Consider the following 21803-nt stretch of genomic DNA (forward strand, 5'->3'; position numbering starts at 1 on the left):
ACCCCATGTCCCCCTGTCCCCCCCATGCCTCCATCCCCCCATCCGTGTGTCCCCAACCCATGTCCCCATGCCCTCCATGTCTCCCTTGTGTCCCCGCCATGTCCCTGTGCCCCCACGTCCCTGTGCCTCCATGTCCCGTGTCCCCATGTCCCCCCATGTCTCATGCTCCTATATCCCCCGTGTCCCCATACCCTAACCTCCCCACGCCTCCATGTCCCTGTGTCCCCACATACCCCTGTGTCCCCATACCCCATGTCCCCCTGTGTCCCCACTCATGTCCTCATGCCCCACTGTGTCCCCACTCCCCTATGTCCACCTGTGTCCCTTACGCCCCCATCTCCCCATGCCCTCCCATGTCCCCACCCATTCCCACTCCCCAGTATCCCCATGTCCCCTACACCCCCTGTGCCCCCACACCCCTCATGCCCTCCTGTGTTCCCACGTCCCTCCGTGTCCCTACTCCCCTATGTCTCCCTGTGCCCCCCATGCCCTCCTGTGTCCCCACATCCTCCATGTCCACCATGTCCCCCCGTGTCCCCAGTCTCCTATGTCCCCGTGTCCCCACTCCCACCTCCGTGTCCCCACTCCTACCCTGTGTCCCCACTCCCCTATGTCCCCCCGTGTCCCCCATGTCCCCACCCCATGTCCCCACTCCCCTGTGTCCCTCCGTGTCCACAATCCTGCCCCGTGTCCCCACTCCCGTGTCCCCCCGTGTCCCCATGTCCCCATCCCCATGTCCCCACCCCGTGTCCCCACTCCCCTATGTCCCCCCGTGTCCCCACACCCCCTACCTTCCCATGTCCCCACTCCCCTATGTTCCCCCATGTCCCCACTCCCTCCCCGTGTCCCCACTCCCCTATGTCCCCCCGTGTCCCCCATGTCCCTATCCCCGTGTCCCCACCCCCGTGTCCCCACAACCCCCTACCTTCCCGTGTCCCCACTCCCCTATGTCCCCCCATGTCCCCACTCCCCCCCGTGTCCCCACTCCCCTGTGTCCCCCCGTGTCCCCCATGTCCCTATCCCCGTGTCCCCACCCCCGTGTCCCCACACCCCACTACCTTCCCGTGTCCCACTCCCCTATGTCCACCTGTGTCCCCCGTGTCCCCCATGTCCCCACCCCGTGTCCCCACTCCCCTATGTCCCTCCGTGTCCCCACTCCCCTGTGTCCCCCCGTGTCCCCCATGTCCCCATCCCCGTGTCCCCACCCCCGTGTCCCCACTCCCACCCCCGTGTCCCCACTCCCGCCCTGTGTCCCCACTCCCCTATGTCCCTCCGTGTCCCCACTCCCCCCCCCGCCCCCGCCGGCCCTCGCCCCGGTCCCCCCGGCCGCCAGGGGTCGCGCTGGCGCTGGGCGGGGCCGGGGCGGCGCGGTGGGCGGGGCCTGCCGCCGGCGAGAGGCGCGGCGCTGGCGCGGCGGCGCAGCAGCGCTCCGATGGCGGTGAGCCGGGCGCTCGCGCTGCGCCTGGCCTACGCGGCCGCCGGCGCCCTCATGGGCTTCTCCGCCTTCTTCACCTGGAGCCTGGCGCCGGCCTTTCGGCAGCCCGCCACGGCGGCGGCGGGGGGGCTCTCGGGTACGCGGCGACGGGGGGGGGCGGGGGGACACCGCCTGAGGTAACTCCCGCAGCGGGGCCCGGGGGGGTGCTGAGGGGAGGTGTGAGGGGGGCGGCGGGGCGGGGGGTGGGCGGCCTCGCCTCGGCGCTGCTGCCGGTGGTCCCTGGGCTGAGGGGGGACAGGGCGAGGGGGCGAGCAGCGCTGCCCCGGGAGGGCAGACCCCTCGGTGAGCACCCGGGAGGGTGGGTGAGCCCTGAGACCCCCCCCCCCCCCCCCCCCCCCCCGGGGTCCCTGTCGGGGTGCGCTCTCTGAGCTCACCAAAAATCACCAAACGGCCTGAAAACGGAGCGGGGCAAGAGTTCGCGCCCGGGCGGTGGGAGCGTGGGGACGGCGTCGACGCCAGGCCGCTCCCGCCACGCGTTGGTGTTCTTGGGATCTCGGCGGCAAAACTGTGACACGAGGGGGGTAAAAAAGCTCCGTGTGGCAGCGAGGGTAGGTGGCAGGGAGGTTTGAGAGCTGGCGAGGCGGTCGGCGCCGGAGCATCTCCCTTGGGAGGAAAGGCTGAGAGAGCAGGGTCTGTTCAGCCGCAGAAGAGGAGGCTGAGGGGGGATCTCATAAATACCTATAAATATCTGAAGGGCGGGTGTCAGGGGGATGGGGCCGGGCTCTTTTCAGTGGTGCCCAACGCCAGGCCAAGGGGCCACGGGCACAAGTGGGAACACGGGAAGTTCCACTTAAATATGAGGACAAACCCCTTCCCTGTGCGGGTGCCAGAGCAGGGGCACAGGCTGCCCAGAGGGGCTGTGGGGTCCCTTCCCTGGAGACATTCACCCCCCGCCTGGACGCGGTCCTGTGCCCCTGCTCTGGCTGTGCCTGCTCACGCAGGGGGTGGGACGGGGTGAGTTCCAGGGGTCCCTGCCAGCCCCCACCAGTCGGTGATGGTGGTGTCACCAGGCTGCCGGTGCGCGGCTGTTCCCGTACCGCCGTGCGCTGGTTTTCTTGGAATCTCGGTGGCAAAACTGGGTTTGCGACAGGAGTGGGGAAAAAAGGCTCCTTGTGGCCGCTGGAGTAGGTGACAGCACATACAATTTTGGGACTTGGGTGGGCTACGCTCCGTTTTGGGAAGCCTTCACGGATGCTGCTGCGTCCTGCCCAGGAGCTCCTGACCTCCTGGAAGGAGTTGTTACGCCCTTAAGAGAGTGACTTTTGATAAAAACTGTTGGGGAGGCTTTAGCTCATGGTGTCTGGCTGAATTTGAAACTTGAAATGCAAAACCGTGGTTGGTGGGACACGATAACTGCATCTGTTCATGCTCATCCCTTAGGAAAAAGGAAGTTTGTGTGTTTCATAACCTCGCTGCTAGCGAAGACAGGATTCTTCTAGCCTTCGCCTTGGTCCCAAGGGGGTTTTTGCAACAACGTCTAGAAAACTTACTGTTTGCGGTAGAATAACTTCAATTAATGATGTTGTATAACTCGCAACGTTATGGAGCAAAAACCTCTAGAAGTTGGAGGCTTAAATTGCGTGCGGCCGCCAGAGCAAGCGCTGTGCACTCGCCAGCATCGTTACTGACAAGAGGGTTCTGTTTCAAAGTTACAATGGAAAGCTTTGCTGACTTTCCTGGTCATTTTTTGGTCTGGTGACCTATAGCTACATATGCGCTGTATTTTCAGGAAAGACAAGAAAAAAAATGCTAGCCTCCTGATGTTTACACCCGCTGAAAGCATCTGTGCCAGACGCTCTGAAATAGGCGTTTGGGCGGCTTGTTGAGGGGCCAGAAGCCGTAAAACGCATCTTAACGTCCACTGAAATCAGTGCGATTCTGACGCCTACGTCGGTTATGGGTCTTAGCTGATGATTAGGTTGGAGCCGAACATAGTCCTCTCTGGGTTTGTCAGCTTAGCGGCTCATGAGTAAGAGTAACCGCCTGGAGGAAGAGTAGAAAGTGAAGTTAAATTTTGGGAAGGATCTGGTTTACTTCTGGCGCGCGAGCAACGCCAGCGCCCCCACGTACCTGTCAGTATTTGCTGCGCTGTGAGGCGCGGGGCTGTGGTTGCCTCTCTGCCTCCTCTCCTTCCGAAAGGTTTTAATCCCAGCTGGGTTTGGGATTAAGCAGAGCGCTTCCAACACCTTGCAGTGCGGGGTGGCAGAAGGAAAGCTGGACTGTTGGACCCCAGAAATGCGCAAGAAAATAACAAGCGCTATTTTATGCCACGTGCACGTGCTGTCTTTGTGTTCACAGAGGAATTTCGGAAGCCCACGTTCTAGGAGGAGCTCGGTGAGAAGGCAGAGAGAGGAACCCCCCTGTACTTTCTGTGCTGAAGTTATGTAGATTATTGTCTGTTGGGAGAAGGAGGTTTGTGTGCTGGTTAATTAGCAGGCAATTCAAGCTAGTTAAAGTAACGAGGAGCAAGGTAAGCAAGGACCAAAGTCAAGAAAATGGTCGTTTGTTAGGTTGGGCCCTGTGAATTTGTGTGCTCTGAAACATCTGTTGAAATGTAGAGGTAGAGTGGCAGCAGGGTCGCAAGGCTTGAGGCACAGGTTGAGAGATGTGTGTTTTGGTGTTAGATGAAGCTGATTTAAGGGCTTCCTGTCATCTTAAATTCATGGCTGCTTTTTCCTGCCCTTCTGCTTTGCTTTTCTACCTCGTCAACGTCTCAATAGGTAAAATATGCTCCAAACATTTGAGATGAGGCTTTTATTTTAGGCTCCCACCCCTGAACTGAGGACATGTAGCGTGCTGTCTCACAAACGTGGTTATCCCCACGATGGAGGGGCCAGGAAGGAGTGGGAATAAAACCACTCGTGTGTGGGGAGGACCTTTTACACTCATTCTGCTGCCAGACAGATGTAAAAGGCAAGGTGTTCCCTCAGTTCATTGCCAGCCTTTACAAACTGACCTTTTGTGTGCTGGGCGTTGGAGTCTGCACAGGTAGAGCTGAGTGGTTGCTTGTTTAGTTGTGGAGGAGTAGCCAAAAAAAAGAAAGTGATATTTTTTTCCGTGCGTTGAAGCGAAGGCGACTTGCTGAAGTAAGATTGTTCTAAGGAAAAATCACGGTGTGTAGGAGGAGGTTTGCATTATGCTTAGACACTGTGGATACTTCGGTTTCAGGTAAGCAAGGGCGTTCACTTGGCTTGTTTCTGGCAAACTTTGTTAAATCATCCTTTTTTTTTTATCGTAACACGCTAACTAGTACTTCTACTGGCAGAGAGCGGCAGGAAAGGAAGTGGGCGAGCTTCTGAAATTTTCCGCTGTGTAGACACTGCGAAGTTAATTGTCAGGCATTGTTTCGTGCCCTTTAGTCTACTAATAAACCCGTTGCGACTCCCTGCACGTCGTACAGGGTAACACAGTGCAGAAAGACGGCTTCTCCCCCAAAACGCGTGACACGGCTGGAGCGCTGGGGCCCAGCGCGCGCGCTGCTGCAGCTGGCGCTGTGAAATCAAAGCCCTGTGCTGGAGGTGTGCGTGTGCTGCGGGGGTTCGCTGGCTTTAGCACAAATCGGGGGGGTGGGGTTTTTTTTGGCCCATATGTGCCTTTTTTCATTCAGAAGCTTCAAAGAGCGATCGGAGCACCTGAGAGTGAGGTGCAGGCCGGGCTGTTGTAGCTGGGAGCTCTGACACCATGTGGGGGGGGGGGGGGCGAGAATTGTTTAGGCTGGTGTATTTGGCAGCTTTGCAGCAGTTCCTCGTTAATAAGCCTCTGATTAAGCCGAGGCTTTGCCTGCCAGCCTTCTCTGCGAGTGTGTGTTTGTACATGTTTACCTAGCTTTAACTATCTTTCTGGTTTTGCCATCACCTCCTGTGTGTTTGTCATTGCTTTTCTCTTGCCCGGGCTGGCGAGATGGATTGCAGCCTGCTGCAGCTTTTGTTGACGTGCCTTTGGTTTGTCAGGGCCGTGTGTTTCAGGATGTTTATCCATGTACTTCCTCTCTGTAAGGAGTCCTACTGATTCCTGTCTCGTTAGAAATCTATCTCTTTCTCTTTGTAATCAGTTTATTTATCTTTTGCTTATCTTGTAGAGGACCTTTCCTGCTACATTATGCATTGAAATCCACCCTCCGCTGCTGCTTGTACTAATTTTCACTTGCTCTGATACCTCTCCTATAATTCAAAGAGTTAGATGTTTGCTCCAAGTTCTAGCATTAAAGTTCTGCGGAGGGAAGATTGCCACATACTGATGAGTCTGTAACTAGAGCCCTCAGTCACCTTTAGTTATGAAACCAGAGACATGTAATTTAAGGTGCTGAGCAAACTACCTTTCCAGTCTTTCCTGTTTGCTTTCATAATATACACACCCCGCCCCCCACCCCATGCCTAGGAGAATCAGCTCACTAATCCTCAAACTCTTAATATGCCTCTGGGCATGCATAGTTGGGAATTTTGGGATCCTCTTAAATCAGATACAGACCTCGTGTATCATATCCTCGTTTTCAGCAGAAACACCCCATCGAGTGCTCCTGATAACCGGAGGGACAGCCACTTAACCGACTAAACACAGGATGCAGAAAGTCGTTCCTGAGTTAATACTGGCTGTCTCGGTGGTTTGCTGTTTAATTTTGAGCTAGTCACAGTGGCTTTTATAATTTACTGCTTGTTTGTATGTTTGACCTTCTCCCCTCGCTGCCTTAAATTAATATTTTTTTGTTTAAGTAGGCCATGAATCTCTAAGCAACTCTGACGTTTTCATTCTGCCAGAGGCAGTTTAAAAGAGAAGAAAGCAATTAAATGTTTTCAGGATGTATCCAGCCCTTTCCTCAGTGGCTTTTAATGTTCTTGTGTATGTATCTTCTCTTTTTTTTTTCCCTGCTCCAAAGAGTCTTTATTGGCTGTTTCCAAGCTGCTCTGATATTTTTGGCAAAATATAAAGCTTGTGCTTTGCGAATATAATGTGGACCAGATATTAAAGCAGCTGCAAAGAAGATGAAACACAAAATGTACTTTTCTGACATTTTAAAAACCTCTGATAAGTGAAAGTAGTAGAAGCTGGTTTATGCTGAACACGGTATCGGTCGCATACAAAAGCAGCGCTTCCCTGAGGACTCTGATAACCAATCTGACTTGCATATATATGTATACATAAATGATGCAGGTTGGCTTGTTCCCTACCCAGGGCTGGAAAAGCACGGCCAAAAAGCGTCGCAGTTCTGGAGAAAAGCATCCTTAAATGTTTGGATTTGCATATAGAATACTACATGTTGTTCGATTAAGGTTTGGCTCCTGACTGCTTTGGTCCATCGTCTTAAGAAAGGGAGAAAAGGGAAGGAAAGCTCACTGGGAGAAAAGGCCGCACGTGGCTTAAGCTTAACCATAATTTAAATAGGCTGCGAGGAGAGAACGAGTCCCTCGTAAGTGCTGCCGATGTGCTGGAATCTGTGAGGTTGGTTTCATCTTAAATGCGAATGGGAGAGGCCCGGAGCATCTGAAATCTGTAAATCTTGTTTCCTGCTTCTGAAAATGGCCGAGCAGAGCGACTCGGCGCTGAACAACCAGCTGAAATGCCAGGCTCTTCTCCTCGCACGTGCGCGGCCCAGTCTGCTTTCCTCCGAACCGAAACGCCCTGGGATAGTAAAGCCCTCGACTGCACGTGCCCAGAGGGAAACGCTGCCAAGTGAGAACCGGTTTTCACTAGAATACTCCAAAGGCTCCTCTCCTTCGAGAGCTGTTTGCCTAAAATATTTCAGTGTTGATCCCCAGCTATTTTGGCAGAAGAGCTGCTCAAGAAAACCCATTTTTAACCTCTTCCAAAAGCAGCTGAGGCTGAGCTGGCTTGGCTTTAGCTCCCGGAAGAAAATATTTTACCCTTTCAGGCAATCAGTCAGGGCAAAGTTTTCAAAAATCAGAAACGGCAAAACGACCTTAGGTTGGCAAAACTGGGGCTCGTTTTAGAGTAGGTATTTCTAATGCTCCAGCTGGGGTAACAGAGCGTATAAAAGATTGTTTAGGTGGAAAATGACTGAAGGCTTTGTAAGCACTCTGAAAAAAGAAGTCTTCTAATTGCTCACCATAGACTTCATATTTTCCAGGGCTATGCAAGTAGTTTTTAATACTGTTTTTCATTCTTATTGTCATCTTGTTTGCCATCGTCTTCGCCGGCCATCATCAACACGCGCTTTGAGCTTCGGAAGGCTGCAATAAGAACGGTTCTTGGAGAATGGCTTCTGTGTGTACGCGTTCGCTTGGGTTTTTTGGCCTCTGTTGCACATCTGTTGTTTTTTTTCCTAGAATCTGTAACGCCCGTAGTGTTGTACCCAGTGTCCTGCCGCGGCGTGCAAACGTGGCCTGACACGTTTGGCCTCTGGCTGCTGTGACCTCAGAGAAGGCAGCTGTGCTGTTATTCCCCGTCAACAATGCGGCTTGTTTTGCTGGGACCGAAGACTCGGGCAGTGATGAGCAGGGGGCTGAGAAAACCTTTTGTTTGTCACAGGTTTTTTTTTTTGTTGTTTTATGTTTGGAGAAAGGGAAAGTTTTGTTTCACTTGAGCTAAAGTCTGCCAAACTTTTGAAAGAGCTTATCAAAATATTTAGATATTAGTGTTTTTCTGGACCAGGTTACAGGAGGACAAGCCTGCTTTTGAACTTGCCTTTTAGAATTTATTTAAACCCGTTCCAAGTATGCTGTAAGTTTTTGTACTTTAAATACGAATTTGTCTTGCCAAAATACCTGTTAACTTCTATTTAAAAAGACTGCCTCTGTCAGTGTTGTTGCAGATGCGCTCACGGTTGTTTGATCGTCCGGTTTCCTTTTCCTGGAGCTTTGTGTACTTGGGATAATTAGTTTTTGATTCAGAGGTAACTTTCCTGTTGCTGTACGTTGCAAATCCCTTGATTGTGGCTTACAGAGCAGCTCTTATTTTAGGGTCATTCCAACCATGAAGTGTGGGGTAAATCCACCAAAGCAAATGTTTCTCTGAAATGGGCGCAAGATTTTTTTTTATGATATTTTAAGCGGGGGATGTAACTGGAGCCCAGAACCACCGTTGCTTCTCCAGGGCTACGTCTGCAGGTTCAGGTTGTGCCTCTGTGTAAGGTGCGATTCCACTGGAGAGCACGGCTGTGGTTGTGGAGGAGGAGGGGACTGGGGGGAATCGCACTGACAAATCAAAACTGGAGGTCCTGCAGTTAATCATTCCAGACTTTGAATGAGACAAAACCTTTCTTTCCTATTCCAGTAGAGCCTGTTTCACTGTGCAGCGAATGAGCTAGCTGTTCTTCTGTTACCTCCACATAGCTGATAGGTTTGTGTTAAACCTGCAGACCTTTTGCTCTCAAGGTCTGCAAAGTGAGAAATTTCACGTTAATTAAAAAAGACTAGTATGGTTTTAGCTTCTCTGTATGATAATGGAAGCCTTTTCTGTAGATCACTAGAATTAATTTGTTCTTCTCACCACTTAGCCTATGTACATTGGTGAATAGGAGGTGATTTTTCTCTTCCTGAGCCCAATTTAAGTTGAATTAAACCAGAGTCAAACGCTCCATTCCATCATTCATGGACACTTTTCCTCTGGGGTTAGTTAAAAATAGCGTGGGTGGTTTTTTTTCCTGCTGAATGCCGCGTGTAGAGAAGCAGTTTGCTTAAAGAAGGCTTTTTAGCAAAGGCACATGCTCTCATGTATTAAACGTTTGTTTAGTGATAACCGTAGTTAGCGATATACTCTGCTTAAATGCGATTCCCTGCAGTAAGTGTTTGTTTTTCTCATGTATTCAGACTCGGAGTTCGATTTGCCGTGCCCTACCGTTACGTAGCTTCATCCCGCTTGGGATGCCCTTCCTATTCGCCTGCGTTTGTCGCGTCTGTATGGTGGTTTTGCTTCCTCTGGTGGCTGTTCCCTAGTTTTGAGCAGCGCTGGCGAGGTTCGGGCGCCCACCTGAGCGTGATTGCACAAGCTCTGGGTAAGCGAATGAAGCAATTGAGAAAGCAAGTCCTGTTCTCATTTCTCCTACCTGTCCCTGAGTGCCTAATGCCAAGGCTTTTATGCCAGCATTGATGTTTTTCAGACAGTGTTGTGAGCTGATTTAACTGGTTGGAATTCTGTTCTGCCATTTTAGGGGGGGAAAAAGAGGAAAAAAGAAAAATCAACTGCTGTGCAAGCTGGGTAGCCTCACCAAAGGGTCTGAGTGCTGTGGGGGCGTAAGGGAAAGGAGGCAACGTATGGCTGGAGCTGGAGGAGACACCTTTCCCCTGTTTTGCATGGTAACGAACATGATGTTGGCTGAGCCGCCTGTAAAAGGATACCCTCTGTTTAATGACCTTGTGACCAAACTCGGGCTGTCAGCACGTGGTGAGGTTGTCAGGAGGCTTTTTTTTTTGCTTAGTCACGTATGAGGCAGTTACTCTGGATGTGAAGAATTAACCGAACGCAACAGTTTGCCAGACGGCTGCCTTTCAAGTGCTGCGTCAGGCTGTAGAGTCGGGGGAAGGTGCAGGGTCGGGCCCGGCGGTGGGGCGAAGATCAAGTGACAGCTCACGCGCTGCCTCTGCTCTCCCCACAGAGACCTTTCGGAACATCAGCAGCACTTTTGGTGTGGAAACGCCAGCAACTTGACTCAGCAGTTTAAATAAATTGTGCCAAGTCATCTGAAGGTGCCTGAGGGGAAGCAGCTTGTTTTGCTGACTGAAAAACCCGAGTTCCCCATTTCTCTTTCTTTTTCATAAAAAAACGTGGGTTGAACTTGCTAAAGCACAAGCTTAAAGGTAATATGAAGTTGAGGAAATGGTGATTTGATAGGCTTTTCCACCAAATCCCGTGGCAGGCTGTTTGAAAAGCATTGCCAGCGCGGTGGTTCTGCATCTGCAGAGCTGCACGGTAGCTCCCGCCAGCTTTGTGACCGCCAGCACAGCGGTGGTAGCCTGTGCGGAGTCAGTCGTGGAAAAGCAGGACCTGCAGCTGACTTGATGAGAGTCTCAGAAATAAAATCCTGACTGCCTGGAGCCAGAAAACATGCTTGGGTACGGCGGGTCCGACCGGATGAGGCAATGTTCTCATTCTGCCTTTCGTGTTCGCTGTGATAAGAAGTCCGTGAGCTCCATCTGTCTTGGATATCAGCACTTCACCCTCGGGTTTTTAGCTCACCCTGAGGGCTTTTGCTTTCGCTTTCATGGGGTTTTTCTTTTGAAGGTTGTCCCTTTTCCACCCACCTCTTTCATGGGCCACCGCGGAGGGTATTTTAACTTTCTTTGCCCCATCCCAAGACACTGAAGAGGCAAAAAAGCACTGCCAGGGTTCTCCCGTCCATCCTGGAACTGACTTTGTGTATATTCAGCTTCGTTTGATGTGCACCTGCAGTGCATCTGTTGTCCGTGTGTCCGGTGAGGTCAAAAAGCCTGCTAGCAATGAGCTGAAAGCTGCTTGGGAGGCGCAAAGCAAGCCCGGCGGGTTTGCGGGGCGACTCTTGGCCATGCTCATCCATCCGTTTTGACGCAGTTGTTTCCCTCTGTGCCCATAATATGTTCTTTTAAGCCTTGGGAAGCGTTGTGTGTAATGACCGTACCCAGTAACAAACGAGCTCTGGCAAGACTTGCGGCTGTCCTTAGCATTAAACTGTTTATCTTGTAGTGGACAAGGCTGGTTTTTTGTCCTTTGATGTTGAGAAGTAGCTGCAGAGGGAGGTCTGTGTCGTTGCAGGGTACCGTATAGAGCAGCCTCGTATTTTAGCAGTGGTGTCTTTTTTTTTTTTTTTTGAGTTACTTTTTTTTCCCCCTACTGCCCTTAAAATAAAATCTGGAAAGGAGGTGGCAGTGAAGGAGAAACACCAGCCGGTTAGTTGCACCAGCGCAGGTTCGAATTTCAGAAGTGCCACAGAGGTCTTTGCCGAAAAGAGTCAAACGGTTTAAGTCTGTGAAGAGGCACTAACTATAGGTTGAGCTAGCGGCTTAAGGAGATTTAGTCATACTCTTCAGCGCTGCGACCTCAACAGAGGGGCAGCCTGCTATAATTGGAGTTGACGTTGCTGGCAGCTGGGGTTGTATAACGGGGAGCGACGGTTCTGGTGGGCTCTAAAAGCTTCGCCAGGCTTTGGGCATGTGAACGGGCAGCTCTTAGATGGTCTCTTCCAATTTTTGTTTTCTGGAGTTTGGTGGAAAGGTAGCAGCTTTTAGAATGAGATTAGGGAAGGACGCGTTGTTTTTCTCTACGTCAGAGACTGTTCACAGCTGTTTTTTGGATGCTTTCATCCCTTTTTTCCTCCCTTTTGACAAGAGAGTTGAAACTTGGTTATGGACTAGTCACCTAAGCCTAGGGAAATGCCTTTTGCTGTTCCTACTAAAGACGTAGTGAATTTGGCTGTTCTTAAAAATATATATATATAAAAAAAATAAACTGTATGTGCTCAGATATTTGCCTGGTTATGTAATCCAGATGTTTTGGGCCAGACCCAAAAGTACCGAGTTAGGTTTAGGCCACCTTAAAACCTCAGCGAGCGTGCTTTGCCGTAAGGGGGAATTGCGTGTGTATGAATCATCTGGGAGCTGAACTTCTACGCCCTTTTACTTGAAGCATTTGAAGTGTTTGGAGGGGATTTGTATAAACGTACTCTTTGTGACGTTAACGAGGGGTACATTGGGGGCTACATGACGTGAAGCGCTGAGTACTGGACGGGTCCTGTGTATCTTCACTTAGGTGTTTAAAATCAGCGTTACGTAGTGGTGCTCTTCATCGTCTCCGTGCGTAAAAGGGGCTGCCTGGCCCCTCTGGAAAGGTGCGCTAGCTCTTGCCAAGTGCTTGGCTTGCCACGTGTGATGTCCTGAAAGCTGCATGGAGAGCTAAATAAAACTGCACAGAGTATGCGTTACACGGGTCTATCCAAAACAGGAAAACGAACGACTTATTTGGGGGAATCCATACAATGAACGAAGCCCTTTCTGCGCCAGCCCGCAACCAAGATTGGTGTCTTCGAGCCTGTGCGAGGGCAGGGGTCCGGGGTGGCGGCGGAGCGCGATGCTGGCACAGGCAGCCCTCTGTTCTGGTATTTCCCCTCTCTTTGCGTGGGACATGGCCACAGAGCGTTTTGTGGGGCGGGGGTTGATGAGATGTACTTTTATTAGACACCTTTCTGTGTTGCAGTGTGATGCATGGTACTGATTCCCCTTGCTGTCTGATTGAGCAGGTGTTCTGGCGCTCTGGGCCCTAATCACGCATGTGATGTATGTGCAGGATTACTGGAGGACCTGGTTAAAAGGGCTGAGGTTCTTCCTCTTCATCGGGATCCTCTTCTCAGCTCTCTCAGTGGTGGGATTCTGCATATTCCTTGTTCTGGCCATCACCAACCATCAGTGTAAGTACTTTGTTGCAGTAGGCAACTGGGAGAAATGAATAGCGCTGCTGGGATTGCTGGGGTTGGAGTGGAAGGAATAGAGGAGCCTGGCGAAGCAGAGCTGGGCTGTGAGCCTGGGGGTGCTCCTGCCATCTCTTCTGAGAGGTGTGGAGAGGCTTTTGGGGAGGGGGTACAAGAATGCCATTGCATTTCATTTTTCTGCTGTGATATCCTGATGACACAAGAGTAATTCTGCTGCCTGACGAGTGCCACTCCCTCGGGGCATCTTCTCATATTTGATGGCTGCCCTGCTAGGCCTGGTCTGTAGCGCTGCTGGCAGGCAGTATTCCAGCGTTGTTTCCTATAGGAACTGGAATTATTTCTCTGACAAATAAAGGGAGTGCTCTTGAATGTTGACTCTTCAGCGCTCATAAAGCAGGAGGGTGAGGATCCTGAAATCCAAACGCGAGTCAGCAGGGTGAAAATGCCCCCTACACTTGGTCGGTGTATAAAGCTGCGTTGCCATCAAATATTTCACGTTGCCTAAGGAGGGTTCACGTAACTGCTCTCAGCATTCGGTTGGCAACAGACCAAAGAGAGAAAGCTTGGGGTTTGTGTTGTTTTAGAAGTGGTCTGTGTTTGTTGCTCGCTGCATTTGGGCTGATAGCCGCGAAGAGTCCTGTTGTTGTGGTGGTGGGCAAGCTGTGGTGGGGTCGTAACCCCCCAAAAGCCCTTGGCTTAGCCTAAATACAATCCCCGTGGAGATTCGAGTGCTTCAGCCTAGTGGAAGGGTATGAAAATACTCGTACGCAATCATTAGAAAAACAAATGTAAAAAGGAAAACAAATATTTTTCATCACCTCCTTTCTTGGAGACATGAAGAAAACTGGTTTTGGAAAATGTTGGTTTTATTTTTTTTTAGGGTAATAGTGGTTTTTTAGGGAAAGCCCTGATTTTGGGAGAAACTAGAACATCTGCGTAGGTTATTTATGTATGGAATGTTTAGGACTGGTACATTTAATGAGTGGGATTTGCTGAGCGAGTATTGTTTTGTATATTCTTCCAAAAAAATGTCTTTGCTTTTTAATAATGACCAAACAGATTGTACTTAGAGGTGGAACTGTTTTAGGCAATAGGTTATGTAAGTGTATTTCAAAACTGTTGACATCTCTAGAAAAAAAAACAACCCTGAAGGTTGAAAATAAATATGAAAACTGCTGACATGCACTCAAAAAGCAGAACCGTACCCACTTGACTTCAAAGTGATCCCTAAGAAGAGGCAGCTTCATACTAGATAAAGAAGAAATGTGTCCATTTGCAAAGCCTCTCTAAAAAGAGCCTGTTCGTGCCATTCACAAATGCGTGATCATCGCAGCACCGTGGTGAAGGCCTGCAGTGCCGGTTGAAATGCACAATATTGTATATTAAATGTTGGTTACAACGATGGGTAAAAGCATTTTTAGAAGGAGGATCTATTGTATTTCCAGTTCCCCCCCCCCCCCCCCCCCGAGATGTGCAGATTTCCTCTCTCCCTGCCACGGTGGGGGAGAAGGGAATAGTAGTGAGGCAGGGTGAGAGAAATTAGTCACTGCAGGGTGAGGTCCTTTTCTTGAGCCGTGTGTTTCTGCCATCCAGGAACTCACACAAACTCCATCCTTTGGGCCCTAAGCAAGGAGAGTTTGGGGTGGCTGAGTGGTGACCTGACAGCTCTTGGGATCTGCCTCTCAGGAGATGATAATCACCTTCTCCAGACTGACCAGGCTAATCTGGGGCAGAGAGGAGGAAATCTTAGTCTGAGTCAAGAGAGCTGGGAATAAGGCACTGGCTAAGCCTCGCTCGCAGAACATCATCTTTAGGTGCAGGCTGAAAAGCTCACAGGAACTGGGGGGATGAGCTGGCTTCTTCCTGACCCATCTGCATGAGGGATAAATGGGATTTTTAAATGTATGTGTATCCTTTTCTCTCCTAGCCCTGACTGATCCCAGAAGCTACTACCTGTCGTGCGTCTGGAGTTTCATCTCCTTGAAATGGGCCTTCCTGCTCAGTCTGTACGCTTACCGGTACAGGAATGAGTTTGCAGACATCAGTATCCTCAGTGACTTCTAACGCTTGGACTTCAATCCTGTCTGAAGGTGCTGGATGTTTGAGTTGCCTCCCAAAGGCATGGTACACGCAAGAGATGTACGAGAGGCGGCGAAGGAACCCACCCAGTGCTGCTTGGTTTGTCTGTCTGCAGTAGGGGTTTTTCCCAATTGCTTTTACTCAACCATTTGAAGTTTGGCTAATGATGTCAATCTAGTCTTTCTGTAACTTCCCTGGGCGTCCCTGTGTCTGGTAGCGAGGTGAAAGACTCCATGTGCTTACACACAGCAGGCCTAGAGCCACTCTGTGTTGTCCCGAAGTCCAGGGGAGCTTTTGAGCTGGGGGGAAGCCCTGGGCCCTCCCGGGGGCTGTAGGTTCAAACCTCGTGGATGCAGCACCCCGACTTCTTGTCCTTGTGGGGGCATCACCAGCTTGCTTCGGGCGGGTGTCCCAGATGTGTGTAGCAAAGAACCCCGCTGTGTGAAAGTCGTCTCCTTTTGCACTGCTCTGCTCCTCAGAGAGGGGGAGATGAGCCTTTCTTTTGTGGCAGAAGCCCCTACGTACCTTCCAGCCACTACCCCGCATCTTCCAGTGTTTTCTTTTTACACATTGTACACAAAGTCAGCTCTCTCCTGTGGTCTGGATGAGCCCCAAGGGACAGGCCAGCGGCAGAGAAGCACTAGTCATCTCGAGGCTCTGTCAGAGGTGGGGAATGCTGATTCTGGCCACTATCCAGTATCATTTTAAAAAGGAACTTAATACCATATTTAACACTCAAATTCATAGCATGTAGAATCGGGTGTTTGGGTGAAAGATGTGCTGGGCAAAGGCTTACCTACCTGAACCGCTGGAGAAACACGAATATGATCCTTCTAAAAAAACCAAAACAAAAACCCAAACAAAAAACCCAAACCTTTTTGTAGGCAGTACTGCGTGACCTCGTCTTTGCTCAGCTTCCCCGTAACAGTCAGCAGGAGGAGAGAGGGGAGGAGACGTGGTACCCAAAAGGAAGGAAGGTATCCAGAGCCAGCTTCCACGATCGCCACCGGCAGAGCGCAACCGTGGATAAATGGCTGGGCTCTCGTGCAGCGCCTTAAGAGGTGACAGGTCTGCGCTCGTGGGCTGGAAACAGCTGGGCTTGACCGGCACGTCTGTTGCCTGCTGGCAGCGAAGCCCTCCCTCTGCATTTCAGCCATGCACGGCACTGCTCTGGCAAACCTAAAACCTGAGTGGGTTTAGTGACCTCTCTAATCCCTGTGTTTTGCTCGCTGCCAGCAGCTACCCTGAGAAGCTTGAAGCCTTCAAGCGTTTACATCTTTCCTTGTTAACTCTGGGTACCCCAAAGGTTTTAAGCAGCTGCTCTGGCACAATCCAGGCCGCTGTTTTGCCCCGTGGGGCAGATGGTGCTGACTATTACAAACTGGAAATGGCAACTGCCACGAGTAATTTACAGCTGGGTGTGGAGAGAGGCAGGAGAAGCCCCCCCTCCCCTTGCAGACCGATGGAAGGTGAGCAAGGCAGGTGTTCGAAGGCGTCCCCCAGCCACCACTGTCCTGCCGCTTCTCTCGGTGCTGCTGGAGCCTCCCTGAAGTGCCTTTCTGGCAGAGGGTGGGCGGCAGGCCCTGCTCAGGGCTTTGTGGCCAAGCAGGGTGCGAGTGGAGGGTCCTGCGTGCTCCGTCAGCCCAGCTTTCTCTCATGCCGCGCGGAACTGGCAGTCTGGTTCTGTGCAGCTGTCTGCTGGGGAGTACCGTGGACTGTCCTGTCTGTACCCCACCCTAGCGGCGCGCTCTGCCTCGGCTGCGATCGAATCCCTCTCCACGCTCAAAGGCTCCATCCGCACCTTTGTTGGTTTGCGTTTCGCTTTGGAAGATGGTTCAAGCGCACGGTAATTCATTTGAGCCACTGAGGGGATTTTGGAAGTGTTTGACGACACCTGATGGCGTCCTCCTGTTTCATGGGTAGGAAGATCCTCGTGCGACTTAACTAGGTTGAGGAACATCTTTGGGTCAACGTATAAACCGAGGTTATAGCCAGCTTTTGCCAGGGGATCTGCTGGAGTCACTAAACATAGATGGAGGCCGCGAATGTGAAATGCGCTTACTTATGAGGTTAATACTCAGGCTTTTAAATACTCACGTCTCCCTTAGTGCTGACATCAGGCTGCCAGCATGCCTGGCAGGGGATGGAGTAGCTCATCTCGCTTCCCTGCCCCAAACCGTGGCAACCACGGCGCAGTTTGCAAGTGGTTTTAGCGTCGGTCGTTTCAATAAGCCACCTCTCATCTCATGCTTCCCCAGCACGACGCTGCCCGCACGCTTGCTGCGCCGGTGCGAGCCCCAGCTCTCATAACCGGGCTGCGGCGTGCTTGGGACGCAGAAATGCTGACGCTGGTCGGACTGGTGGAGCTCTGCTACTGCCTTACAGCCAGACGTTGTCCCCGTGTCGCGGAGTTGCAGAGCCCTCCTGTCTGAGCGCCGCTGGCACCTCGTAGCAGCACATCAGGAGCTCCTCCCTTGGGCACGTGTCCATAAGTCCTGTCAGCTTACGCCGGTGTTTTTAAAAGCTTATTTTTGTGACTGTAAATTTGCCCACAAACAGCTCACTGAATCTAACCCCTGTTTTCTCCCCTGACATGTTTTAGCTCTGGAATTTATACTTGCATCTCGGCTTTTTAAAAGATGGTGTATGTAAATATATAATATATTTTTACATTGTTTTTTGCTTCGTTTGCACGCTTGGTGTAAGATTTGGTCCTGCGGTGGGATGGTGTAATTCACAGTGGGGTTCATTTGCGTGTATCCCCGTGTCGTCTTGTACTAAACCACACTATAACTTGTATGTGACACCGGAGTAAGAGCAGAAATACAGCCGTCTTTCTCACCAAACCAGTGTCGGGAGTGATTTTCCCTATCGAGTTGTTAAATTCTCTCTCCCTCTCTCGATGACAACCTGCAGGAGGAGGTTGTGGGTGAATTTTGTACAAAACATTTTGCTTTTGGGGGTGATGTGGAGCCCCAGCACTTAACCCTGTCGTGCCAACCCCCGTGCATCTTCCTCGGCACCCTCAATATCTGGATCCACAGGTAGCGGTGCCTGATGTGTTCCCCCCCTCGCCCCAAATCCCATCGCGTTTTGGGACTTGAGCACACGGGAATTTCTGAGCAAGTGATGTTGTTTCCAGCCCCTTTATTTGAACTACGCCATGTGCAAACGGGCGGGGGGAAGGGATGCTTACGGGTGGGGGGCGGCTGGATAAAGGGCTGCGACGGGAGCGCTCCTGATCTCCCAGCCCTTGCCGTCCCCATCCCGGGCACGCCGCCGCTGCTGCCTGCAGAGCCAAAACTCGGCCACCTTTTTAGCAAACCTGGCTGTGACTTCCAGCCTTGTCTTCGCCCCCGTCCCTAAAACCTGACTCTGATCTGCAGTATTGTGTTTGAGCCGCAAGTTTTCCCTTCTAAGAGACCCCGCAAAGGGTGGTTTGTGTACCGGGCTCTTGATTTCCTGCAGCAGCCGAAGCCCGGCCGCGGAGGTAAGAGCATCGCTCGTGTACGCGTCGCGTTGCTGGTCGCAGGATTAGGCGCGGGGTGGGGGTTGTGGAGCCCAGCGGCGCTGCCCCTTGCAAACGAGGCCGCCTGGTGGCTTGAGAGAGCTGCAAAGCTGCGGACTTCGGTGTAACGGGGAAGGGTGTAAAATAGTCTGTGGGGAGGGGATGTTTCATCTTCTGTGCAAAGCCATATGCCGACTGCCCGGGGACGGGACACTGACTTCTGTTTTTCTCCTTTGGGACGCCCAGATTTTATTTTTACTGTTGGAATGAGACAGTCCTGCTCTCTTTTAGCCTTCTCGCAGTCCCTCTTACCCTCTCAGCAGCTTGGTCTTGCTGTCAGCTAATTAGCCTGGTGGTGAGCTCAGCTCTCTGAGGCAGCTCCTCGGTTTATTTTCCCCTCGGCCTCTGATTTCTCGTGCCTTGTCTGCAGCCTGAGGAGAGACAGTGCAGGCACTCGCGTACCTAATCTCGCAGGTGGGTCAGACATGCTTCCTCCAACTGGACGGGGAGAGGTTTGGATTAAGCCATTGCTTTCCTAAAGGATGGAGAAAAAAAAAGGACGCTGTAGCCTGTGAAGACCCTCTTTGTGGGATTTGAGGCGTCGCTGGCCGCAGCGAGGGCTTGGTGACCCTCTAGGTATGGGCCGAGAGAGACGAGCGGGGTCGTTCCTCTGCAAACGAGTCCTGGTAATAGGTGCGTGTGCCTGGGCTGGAGAGGGGACGAACGCCCCGCTGCTTCTGCAAGCGGCAGATTTAGAGTCACAGAATCATGGAATGGGCTGGGGGGGGAAGGGACCTTTCGAGGGCATCCAGCCCAACCCCCTGCCCTGAGCAGGGGCATCCCCAGCTCGACCAGGTCGCTCAGAGCCCCAGCCAGCCTGGCCTTGGATGCCCCCAGGGATGGGGCACCGACCCCCGCTCTGGGCAACCTGGGCCAGCGCTTCGCCACCCTCAGAGTAAAAAATGTCTTCCTTCTATCCAGTCTAAATCCCCCCTCCTTCAGTTTAAACCATCCCCCCTTGTCCTGTCACAGCAGGCCTTGCTAAAGAGGCCGCCCCCACCCTTCCCACAGCCCCCCTTTGAGCACTGGGAGGCCGCAATAAGGTCTCCCCGCAGCCTCCCCTTCCCCAGCTGCACAACCCCAGCTCTCCCAGCCCGGCCTCGCAGCAGAGGGGCTCCAGCCCCCGGAGCATTTCTGTGCCCCCTCTGGCCCCGCTCCAACAGCCCCGTGTCTGTCCCATGCTGAGGACCCCCGAGCTGGAGGCGGCGCTGCAGGGGGGTCTCACAGAGCCGGGCAGGGGGGCAGGACCCCCTCCCTCGCCCTGCTGCCCGCGCTGCTGGGGATGCAGCCCCGGGCACGGCTGGGGGTCGGGGCTGCGAGCGCACGTTGCCGGCTCGTGTCCAGCCTTTCCCCCCCAGCACCCCCGAGTCCCTCTCCGCAGGGCTGCTCCCCATCCCCCCGTCCCCCAGCCTGTGCAGGTACCGGGGGCTGCCCCGACCCCGCTGCAGGACCTTGCCCTTGGCCTTGCTGAACCTCCTGAGGGTCTCACGAGCCCACCTCTCCAGCTTGTCCAGGTCTTGCCTAAGTCTAGCTTGTTTCATGCCATGGACAGGGCGAGGGTTAATGCTTCGGTGGTGTCTAACCAGGCTCAAACCAGTGGGGACGATGCATTTGCTCTCGCCAGCTCCAAGCGTGAGTAAGCACTGCCCGGCCTCTGCCCAGCCCTCGGCGGAGAAATCCAGCCTCATCCCTGGGAGCCGCGAAGGAGCGGTGGGCTGGGGTGGGGACGTCCTGCGTGGAGGCATCCGTCCTGCAGCCCCAGCGCTGCCGCCACACGCTCTCAGCGCCTGAGCAACCTCGCCTGGATTCGCACGGGAGGTGTAAATCCCTGCACCCGCAGGTGAGATTCCCAAATCCCCTCTAGCTCTGGGCGCAAGGAAGCTTCTCCCCGTGCTTGTGCTGCTGGTCTTAGGCCTGTCTGAAAATGGGATGAGCCATTAGCTCTTGCCTGAATGCCAGCGGCGGTCTCGGAGCAAGCTGCCTGTCCCCCCGTGTGGTCTCAGCTGTAAGCGTGCTCCAAGCAGGCTCCTCCAGCGCCTGCGCTTGCGGCATTCGCCGCGGGCAGGCGAGGGGGGAACGGGAATCCCGCGCCTCTTCTTCCTCTTAGGCTTTTGGGAGAGAGCAGGCAGTTTTTGGAAGCTGAGCAGGGAGGGGAAATGCAACTTAATTTCTTAAATTTAGCGAAGTTTGGCTGGAAGCTTGGTGGGAACCGCTCTGCTCTTCCAACCAAGCACCTGCCACAGAGGCGGCTGCGTGTCCGCGCTGTGGGCTGATGCCGAACCTCGCCGCAGGCTGGGCATCGCGCTGAGCGAGCCCCTGAGCGGCTCTTCCCCTCCCCATTCCGCCGGGTGGCAGATGGCTGGGACCAGGACCCTGCGCCCCCACCCGTGACCGGGTCCCCGGGGTCAGCGAGGTTTGGGGTAGGGGAAAGCCCCCTGCCTCTTGATTCCTGATCATCTGTTTTCTGCCGCCCCCGCCGGCGAGCGCGGCGGCTGGTGGGAGGCCGCAGTAATTACAACATTTGGAATGAATTTGGGAAGCGCTGGGACAGCGTCTCCCCTTTGATGGTTTTCCTGCAGGAGGGGAGAGTCCAAGGCTCCGCAGCCCCGCGGTTGGGAGCGCCAGCCAGCGTTGCTGTGCGCCGAGCTCCGCTCCCGGCTCCGGTTAAAAATGAAATGAGTTTGCCGGGCTCAGCCGCATCCTCGGTGGCGTGGCTGGCTGCCTTCTCCGAAGGGACCCGGAGCGGCTTCGCTGGGGGCTTCTGGGGTGAGTGGTGAGAGGTCTTCTCCGGGGAAGGGGAGGGGGCAGGAGGGGTCCCCTCCACCCCAGCTGCTTTTGGTGGCAGCACGGGAGGGAGGGATGTGGGAGATGGGGGCTAAGCCCCCCGCCTGGCTGGGAGCACCCATGGGTGCAGGGTGGGCAGTGGCCGGTGGAGGGCAGCAGTGGCCCGGCCATGGCTGGGGCCTCCCCAGGAGCAAGATCCCGCACCCCCACAACACCCGCATCGTGGGGATGTGCCTCCAGCTGAGGGTCTCCTTGGCGTTGCAGTGGGAGGACGAGGCTGGACCCCTTTGGGGACCGCCAGCTCCCACTGCGGTGATGCCGCTGTCCCGGCCCAGACCCCGATTTTCTTGCAGGCTGAGGTCTGCACAAGTCCTTGGTTCCCACCTACGCTCTGCCCCAGGGTGACAGGAGGGTCTGGGGAGGTGATGAGCTGCGGCCAGCAGCCACCATAGGCTGGTTTGGGGGTCTCCCTTCCCTCGCCGGGGTCTTGCAGACAGCTCTGGGAGCTGCTCCTGCACCGGGAGGTT

At 53.4% G+C, this 21803-nt stretch overlaps 1 protein-coding gene across 1 annotated transcript; it reads left to right on the top strand.

The window, feature by feature from the left end:
- Positions 1-1386: 1386 nt before the first annotated feature.
- On the top strand, positions 1387-17770 carry SLC48A1 (solute carrier family 48 member 1). Its single transcript, XM_075075504.1, has 3 exons — positions 1387-1571; positions 12657-12824; positions 14773-17770. The coding sequence occupies exons 1-3, from the start codon at positions 1433-1435 to the stop codon at positions 14907-14909; spliced, it is 444 nt and encodes a 147-aa protein (XP_074931605.1). The 5' UTR covers positions 1387-1432; the 3' UTR covers positions 14910-17770.
- Positions 17771-21803: the final 4033 nt, after the last annotated feature.

This window comes from Phalacrocorax aristotelis, chromosome 26, assembly GCF_949628215.1.
Source record: "Phalacrocorax aristotelis chromosome 26, bGulAri2.1, whole genome shotgun sequence".
NCBI classification, from domain to species: Eukaryota; Metazoa; Chordata; class Aves; order Suliformes; family Phalacrocoracidae; genus Phalacrocorax; species Phalacrocorax aristotelis.